Below are 9,551 nucleotides of genomic sequence, written 5' to 3' on the forward strand. Positions count from 1 at the left end.
GTCCCTTTGGGCATCTTTGGCCCACTTGCTTTCTTTGGGTTTCATTGTCCCTTTTACTAACTTTACATTCCTATTGGCTTTTACTAACTTCATTGGGCTTCACTGGCCCAATTACCTTATTCTCATCCTTGGGATTCATGGGCCTGCCATTAACCCCTTACTTTTTTTGTTTGCATTACTTTGGGTCTGCAGTGGTCCTTTCTCACTTTTCTACATCATATACTACCCATGGGTATGCTATTTCTCTATTTTCGGGCTTTTTTAAGTCCACTTGCATCTTCTAGGTCCATTTGTTTAATTCATGGGCCTGTGATCCATTATTCCTGCTGCTTGGGCCTAACGGTTTTGCCATCTGTTTGCCAATTCTTTGCTACCCTTATCGTTGAGCTTTCTTCTTCTTACTTGGATTCTCACAAATGACCCTCAACACTTATCACCAATTGATTTTGAGGTGAATTGACATAGCTCACAGTTCGATAACATTTTTTTTTTTAAATTCTTATATAATAACAATTGTTTACCACCTTCCCAAATAAGAGGAATATTGTCATAAGAGTTGTTTTATTGCTTGTGATTGTTCAAAGTGGTTGAGTAGTTATTGCACTAAAGTTACATAGTTTGATAATTTTATTTTTATTTTTATTAAATGTGAATTTTGACAAATTTATCTTTAAATTGTATTTTTTTTTCTCATTCTCTTTATGCTTGCGAAGTTGAAAATGATCTAAGAACGATAATCATCTATAAAAGATATATATAAAGTGTTGGTGTTGTATAATTATCTTATCCTCTCTTTTTTTCATGGGTAGCCTTTCTTTTATAGACAAAAAAGTAATTATTTCTGGCCAATAATTACCCTCAATAAGACAAGGGAGTATTTATTTATGGCAAAAATGCACTTTTGGTCCCTAAATTGATTTCACTCCTAGGTCAATCCCTAATTTCAGAAAATTGTTTTTATTTTGATCCTTGCCGTCAACTCAATAACAGAAAATGCATACATGACAAACGGAATGCACTATTTGCTGACGTAGCTAATAAAAAAAAAATTATATTTAACATTTTTTAAATGCCACGTCAGCATTTAAATTAATAAAAAAAGCCAACTCAGGAATTTTTTTAAAAAAAATAAATTAAATTAAAAAAAAACCTTAAATCTATTTTAAACTAAAATCATTTCTTAAAAAATAAAAAATCATTATCTTTTTAGTTCTTTAACCTCATCAGCTAAAAAAAAAAAAAAAATCCCTACACTGTGAATGACTAATCTCAAATTCTCTCTCTCTTCACGCTCAATGGATAGAATCTCTCACTCTCCACTGTCCATGGCCGGAGCTCACTTAGCCTTCTTTCTCCACCACGCGCCGGAGCTCACAAGCAAACCAACGGTGAGTAGATCAAGCTTCTTCTCCCTCTCTCTTTCTACAAAAATCTGGTTTGAAGCTCTCTCTCTCTCTCTCTTTTGGCTCTCTCTTTGGGATTAGGGTTTGATCTGGCTTTAGAGAGAGATGGGCCGAGATCGATGGTAGTTGATGTTGATACAACGGAACCCCCACCGGAGGAGATTGAGACAACGACGGAGGATGTTGAACCTGAATCGGAATTGGAGTCGAAGTCGGCTTCTTAATCGTCACATTAGATCCGATCAAAGAATCAAGACGATGGAAGAAAGTCCATGACGAAGTTAGGGTTCCATTAGAGAAACGGAGATTCCCAGGCGTCCATGAGCATCGACGTGGCTTCCTCTCTCCAACAATCTTCGTGGACAGGTAACGGATGCGAGGATTGCGGAGTAGCAGCGTTAGGTGTAGTTAAAGCTAGGGTTGGAAGCGGAGGAGTCGTTGACAGCATCAAAGTGTCCGCTAAGTCACCTATGGTGGTGGTGGTAGCGAGATATGTGGATGAATCTATGTTGGTGGTGGTGGTGGTGTGTACGGGGTTTTTGTGGTATTGAGGAGAAAAAGGAGAAAAGAGAAGAAGGAGAGATAAGTATTGATGCGGCGATGAGGTGCAATTAGTGTTTGGTTTGAAAGAAAATCTTGACTTTCTGGGGAAAATGTTGATGATTTTCTGGGTTTGTGTGTATTTGTTTCATAAGAAAATTTCTGGTTTTGGGTGGAAAGAAAATGTTGTGATGAAAATCTTAGGCATCGGCTTTTTAGATGTGAATTTTTTCAATGTTTGGTGAAATTTTCTGGGAAAGATGTTGAATGCCCAGGAATTTTGTGTTCTTGAGTTCTTGTGATCTGGGATCATTTTCTTGAGCTCTTGTGTATTCACGTTCAAACCTGAAACTATGTATTTTTATGTTTTTAATTTTGTTTTTATGTTTTTATAATTTTTTTCAAATTGATAAATTATTTAAAAAAAAAATTAAACGATGACATGGCATGCTGATGTGGTTTTTTTATTTTATTTTATTAGTCATGTCAGCAAACAGTGCATTCCGTTTGTCACGTATGCATTTTCTGTTACTGGGTTGACCGCAGAGACCAAAATAAAAACAATTTTCTGAAATCAGGACTGACCTAGGAGTGAAATCAATTTAGGGACCAAATTGAGAACCGACCCAAAATGTAGGGACCAAAAATACATTTTCGCCAATATTTATTTTGAAAGTCTTTCCATGAATGACATGTGACATTTATACCACATGTAACCTCTATTAAAGACAAAGAGTTAGGGTTTAACTTCTGCTAACCACTCTCTTTAATATTCACATTAATTGCATTATTGCTAAAATTTACACTTAAGCATAATTACTATAGGTCAATTTAAAATTACTGACACCATATCTTGAGATCAGTAGGTGACCATTCTAAAAACTTTACAAACTCATCTCTTTGATTTTATTCCTTAGACCCACTTGTATCCTAGTGGGTGCATGGAAATGCCCATGTGTTGGTGTTGCCATCTTGATCCACTTATTAGGTGCATGGCAATACATGTGCTACTATAGTAGCTCTTATATAACCATTGCATGCTTTTTAATAATATTTTTTATCCTCATAATTTTGATGTTAAGACTTAAGACCAAATTGAGTTTATTTTCGTAATATATATTATTTTTATTGTGATTACCTCATACAATTTTTATAATTTTGGATAATTACCCAGTGTGTTAGATGAAAAAAACTGCACACCCCTTAGTTAGATGCTTACGAATCCTAAATATTTGCATTAGAAAAAGAAAAGAAAAGAAATTCCTTTATTGAAGTCCTAAATATATATATATATATATATATATATATTTTGTAACCACCTCATACAAATTTTTTTTTTTTTAAGTCCTCCCAAACGGTTCATTAGTTACCATTTATTTATTTATTTATTTTTTAAAAAATATGGTTGCATCAGATTGAATTCGCATATTCATTTCTTGGTGTAGACTATAAATGTTTTAGTACTTTTTATGTATTTTAATATGGATAAAGTTTAGCCACAAAATTCTCATAAAAAAAAAATTACTTACAAAATTAGTTGTAGTTTAAAGCTATAACTTTAGTTGTAACTTATGATTACAACAAATTTTGTAACTAAATTTTGTCGTCTGGATATATTTCTTCCTTTTTATTTCTTCAGGCATCTATATTGGTTATAGGACCCCTAAACCAGTGACGAGCACTGAAAACCCAAGACGCAATGACAAGAATAAACAAACAGCCAACCGCTACAGGAGTGTAGTTGAGTGTCTCATTAGTAATGGGATAGGATACAGGCAATGAGAAGAGGACTGAGATGGTTGCCACCCAGAGAACGGCAATCCAACCAACAAGGATCCCATAGCGGCCCAAGTTGAAAGGTCCGGGGATAAAGGACTTGCGTGCCAAAGTCACTCTAAAGAAGATGGGTAGGGCATAAGCAATGTACAGTCCAATAGTTGCTATAGATACCATAGCCTGAAATGCCACTGTGCTTCCCAGAGACTGCAAAACATTTAAAATGAACAAGTATACAGTTCTCAGCTGAATAACAGAAATAAAAGCTTTTGCATGAGGGTATTAAGGGCTAAGTGCAATAGTGTACGTGCATTGGCCAACATATAAAATGACATAACTTGGGACTTAACCAAGATCAAGCCATATTTCCAATGTTGTATTTTGTAAATCTGTATCGATAAATCTACCCTTAGAACTGTCATTTAAACTCTATTTGGGATCTGTTTATTTTGCTGAAAATGAAATTTTTTTTGTTGAAAGTACTATAGATAAAGATAAAATTTAGTTAAAATAATACAGTGAGACTCATGAATAGTACCAAAAAATACAGTGAAGCTCATGAATTGTAACAAAAATAAGCTGAATAGTAAAATAAATTGGTAAAAATAAATTTTTCCAAACACACACTTAGTAAACTAAACAAACAAACATAAAAAAAAAAAATTAAAAAAAATTAAAATTTTTTTTAAAAAAAAAAAAAAGGTCCATCACCAATTATATATCTAACCTTCCCCCCACCCCACCCCCCCTTTTCATTTTTATTTTCTTCAATTCATGCATGCTGGAAAAGTCCAGGGAAATAAATATTTCATGCATGTTACTATGAAGAATGGATTTGGAAAAAGGACACATATACAATACAATGTGTATGTGCCATCTTTGGGTCAATTGGCACCTCCTGTGTTTCAAACTAAGGCATCCAAGATTCATACCTTCCCTCATCCATTTCAAATGTATAGTAGAATACTTGACTTACTCATGCAGGCATCACTAGTTTATGCGTTAGTCATAATGTATGTCATAAACCCTTCAATAGTTTTACTTGCAATTCTTTCCTAGTCTTTACTTAAAGAGGTCTTCTCCTAGTGCTCGAGGTGTTTCCAATACTTATAAATCAGTAGCTTAAATGTATCAGATACAATGTCAAAATTTTATATGCCAATGAAGTATTGGATTGATATATAGGAAGTATTTGAAAAGTATTATCTCTGATTAGATAGATTTGGATATGATACAAATATAATTCCCTTGAAGAATTTTCCAGCTACATAGCCAACAATTCTCATTGTTATCCACTAAAAGAGAGACAAATTTTAATGCACTGTAGTGGCAACTCCAGTGCAGTGCATAACTATAACAACGAAGAACTCTATATATAATGATATAATGTCTATGACAATTAGAAGAGCAATTCATCTAAAACACAATAGAAGGGGAGGGGGGGGGGGGGGATTTGCATACCGTCAGAGCCATGCAAAATGATATAAAGGCAGAGAGCCACACAGCATTTATGGGGACCTCCTGATTGTTCACTTTATGCCAAACTGATGAAAATGGCATGGCTCCATCTCTAGAGAAGGCATAAGCCATCCTGAAAATGAATATTATGCAGTAAATAGTTAAGGGATCAAAAAGTGAGTCCTATCTCATGTTATTAAGTCAAAGAAATGTATGCTTACCTTGAGTTGCTAGTAACAGAACTCATACCACAGAAAAATATGGCAACAGCAACCACTCCCAAGCAAATAATTCCTCCAACGCCAGTGCCGTATCGACTCTTAAATACTTGGTAAAATATTTCAGCAATGGCATAACCACCAGCATCATTGTTTTCATCTAAAAGGTCTGATATGTTAGTTACTGCAAAGGTGATCCCAAGTATGTATCCCCATCCAACAATAATAGATATCCCAATGGAACTGATTATTCCTCTTGGTCCATTCTTATCAGCACTCTTGGTTTCCTCTGTCTAGAATTAGAAATTCACAGGAAACAGTAGGATTTAGTTACAGTTATATGAATAAATGCTAAGTCATCAGCAGAAAGAAAAGTGCCAAACTCAAAGAATTGGGACTAAGAATGGCATAAATTCCAGATACCTAGTTTAAGATTCTGTTTATCTGAAATAAATTAACTGAAATATTTTGTAAGCAAGTAGAACTGAAAATAAGCACCTGATTTTATGAGCTTGGATTCGCATTTCAAGAATGACTAGCCATACTTGAAAAACTGAAAAGATCTGATTCCAGAGATTTTGTTATTAACAAACTTTTCATTTTATTGAGTAGTGTCATGGGGTCACCTAATAAAAGTTTTGAAACTTCTCAGACATGTCAAGATCGACACTTTTCTTTCTGCTTCTGAAGGCAGTGGTTTTATTTGAAGGGATGAAGAGAACAGTGCAATTTACCATATGAGCAGAGGCATCGTACCCGACTAGGGTATATTGACTCATTAGAAGTCCCAGAACAAATATGTATACTTTACTATTGATTCCCTCACCATTATCGGTGTTGAAGTGAGTGAAAACAAACTTGGCACTAGCCCTCTCTGTTGCGACAGTGGGAATGAGAATCATAAGAATGAAGACACCTGAGGATGCCAAGAGGCATTAGAGATCCAAGAAGCAATACCATGGGAAAACTTGAAGAGGAGAAATGGAAAGGAAAATCTTCATACCTACTAGGTTCCATGCAGCAGCTAATTGTCCAAAGAAAGATAACAACGTGATAGGAAGACTGTTGATGATAGCATGTAGGAGTAAAATTGCCCCATGGAAACCAATAACAACATATTTGGATGCCTCATATCCCCCTCCATTTTTTCCACCTGTGCTAAGTAGAATTATCACTGAAATCACCTGTGCAAGTGAGTAATCTACACTTGTTGTGACAGCCCACTGCATGAAAATGTATCCAAATCAGTTAAGAGTTCATAACAGATTGTATCACATCCAAGACAAGCTTGACCTCCTAGTGGATTTTGAATAACTTGAAACTCCAGGACAAATGATGCTCAGTAATACCTGACCAACAATGTTGAACCTGCATAAACATAAAAATAATTTACTGTGCATCAGAAGATGTGATTGCAGCAATTCCAAATTCCCTGTATCTTATGATTGGCTTGACCAGCTGGTTCAACAAAATACCTAAGATTTTAGGCTTAGTGGCAACAAGCCAACAATAAAACAAAACTGACTCTCTTTTTTTAAAAGATATATGACACTGACTAATGACTTTTCACTCATTGTTCAACTTATGACAGACAGTGCATATTGTAACAAGCACTATAATTACAGGTTGTGAAAAAAAGAGAAATAGCAAACAACGTGTGTTGAGCACATTTTAAAGTTGGCTCAATCACCTTAGTTTCTTTCATTAGAAATTAAATTCCCTGCATGGGAAGTTGGCACCTTTTTCACAGCCCCAAAGGAACAAAACTAGAGTGGCAACCAAAGAAGAAAAACCCAGCATATTTTAAGAAATTGGGAAGTTTACGAAGGACAAAGACTTTAAGCTCATATGGGAATTAATGCCATGGTCTACTATGATTGAAGCTTTAGCATTGAGAACCCCTAGGAATTGATTCCCTGATAATTGAACTAAACGCCCCTTGAGGTCATAATCAGAGTCAGATGCCTGTTTCTTAAGACAGCTAATGCAAATCAAATCCTGAGAATGCTTGCTGATGATTGCAGGTGGTTGATGATGACGTTCCGCCCAGAGACTTGCATCATGCTTACCGGAAGTGTAACAAATAGGCAGACCTGTTGACAAAGAAAGGAAGTCTACACTCTAAAGATGAAGCCTTTTGTGGTTTACCATTTCCCCATGAGGACAATAGGCCATCGTTGGCTTCTCACATTTCAAATATGTACCCCAATTGTACATTCTTTCATTGATCTAATCCTAGATCCTTTTCTACCCACTTCCTCTAAAACCCCAATAAAAATTCGACCACCACCTTACTAAGTATTGCAGATCTCATGATTCATGAATTCCAAGCACAACTTGAATTCCTCAAAAAGCACAGAAATATACAGCAACAACAACAACAGCAATTATACTAAAGCTTAGTCCAAAATTTTGGGGTTAGTTATGGATTCTCAACAGTCTAGCTAGGGTCGGGTACATTTATAATTAAAGAACTTTATAAATGTTAGATCAAAGCACTCATTGTGTCAACTAACCAGTGGTGATAAAAGCTATTAAGGGGCCAAACCAATTTATCTTTTTTCATTCTTCCTATGATTAATACTGCAATTCAAACCAACATAGTAAGTAACTTTCTAAGAAAATGATTACCAGCCAGTTATCCATGAGGCAAAGGGTGCCCATCCTGGGCCAGCAAGCTTTGCACTCCAATAGTAGAGACCACCAGAGGTTGGGTAAGAGGAACATATCTCACTCATAGACAACCCAACAAACATGGTGAACGCACCAGCTATTAACCATCCATAAGCAAAAGAAACTGGCCCACCATAGGTTAGCCCAGTGTTGTAAAGTGTGGTTAAACCAGTAAGCACAGAGATTACAGAAAATGTAAACGCAAAGTTCGAAACCAACCTGCAATTCCCAATAACAAAACCCATAAACCTCAATGACCCACTTCAAGTTTTGCTATGAATTGAGGATCAAAGAGCAAAACAAAGCAAAAGAATGAGAAACAAGAAAAGGGTTGTTGAGAAAATTTACGATAGATCACGCTTGAGCTCTTGTTTGTAGCCAAGCTCATGAAGCCTGGCATGTCCTGAATCAACAGAAACGCTGCCGTTTTCAATACCAGAAACCATCTTCTCACAGCAGAGAAGAGTCGGAAAGAGAAAAAGAGGAAGCAAAAGATTTGAGTTTTTTGTTGTTTCAACCACATATTCAATCTCTTTCCTTCCTTCCTGGAGTCTCTCTTTTTCTCTCTCAATAGTGTATAACTGAGAGACTGATACTATTACTCTGATCTTTTTATACTAATTTCAATAGTGTGTGAGGGAGAAGCAAAATCAAACGTGTGGAATAAAGAATTGTATATACTATATTTTTTTTGGCAATATAGCAACTATAAGCACAACTCAATGATCAAACAGAGCCGCCAATAATATACACAAAGTTGGAATCTTTGATAGCTGGAGAAGAAGGTGGTGGTGACTGGTGAATGACTATACGTGATTTGCCTTGCTTTGTACTTTGCAAATGTATTTTGATGATTTCCAGAATTTTCGTAGCTAATCCGCAACATCTTTGCATGTGATTAGTTGTTTTTGGTTGAAATTTGAATTTATTAACGGAATTACTTTTTAAAAAAAATAAATAAATAATAACCAGTAACAAATTGATACTTAAGATTTGTTGTGGAAAGAGAATTTCTCGAGTTTAAATAAGACATGTTGAACTTTCTTAATTATTATAGTATAAATGTTCAGCTAGTTCTCCTATATAACCGTTAATACTAGATTGTTTCATAGGCTTGATACTATATTCTACAGATGAGATTCTAACTCTTTTTTAAGTCTTAACAGCTAGTAGATCCTATGAGCATACATAATAGTGAAGTTAAAAATTTAGCTATTTGGCACTATAAAAAGTTATTTTACCTACATATGCTACAGCAGTAGATCTATTTTAACTTTCAACACAATAAAATAATATAAATATTACAATAAAATAAGATATTTACTACAATAAAATAATACATCCACTACACACAACTATTAAACACAACCATCAGAGAGAGGTGAGAAAACACTGTAAATAAAATACCCCCAAAAATTTCATCAATAGAGAAAGAAAATGCAAGATAGCAGAGAGAGGGTGGAGCTTGGAGGTTCGGCCTTTG

At 35.2% G+C, this 9,551-nt stretch overlaps 1 protein-coding gene across 2 annotated transcripts; it reads right to left on the reverse strand.

Annotated features, from left to right (window-relative positions):
* Nucleotides 1–3,516: 3,516 nt before the first annotated feature.
* Nucleotides 3,517–8,852, reverse strand: LOC115974839 (amino-acid permease BAT1 homolog). 2 transcript variants are annotated; one of them, XM_031095382.1, is made up of 8 exons: nucleotides 8,417–8,852; nucleotides 8,027–8,287; nucleotides 6,745–6,763; nucleotides 6,399–6,618; nucleotides 6,130–6,311; nucleotides 5,399–5,688; nucleotides 5,181–5,310; nucleotides 3,517–3,926 (listed from the first exon to the last, which is right to left on the reverse strand). In XM_031095382.1, the coding sequence occupies exons 1-8, from the start codon at nucleotides 8,512–8,514 to the stop codon at nucleotides 3,579–3,581; spliced, it is 1,548 nt and encodes a 515-aa protein (XP_030951242.1). In that variant the 5' UTR covers nucleotides 8,515–8,852; the 3' UTR covers nucleotides 3,517–3,578. The 2 variants fall into 2 exon arrangements, with proteins under 2 accessions (XP_030951242.1, XP_030951249.1); XM_031095389.1 differs by lacking the exon at nucleotides 8,417–8,852 and having other exon boundaries at nucleotides 7,394–8,113.
* Between the last annotated feature and the right edge of the window lie 699 nt (nucleotides 8,853–9,551).

Source organism: Quercus lobata, chromosome 1 (assembly GCF_001633185.2).
Source record: "Quercus lobata isolate SW786 chromosome 1, ValleyOak3.0 Primary Assembly, whole genome shotgun sequence".
Classification (NCBI taxonomy): Eukaryota; Viridiplantae; Streptophyta; class Magnoliopsida; order Fagales; family Fagaceae; genus Quercus; species Quercus lobata.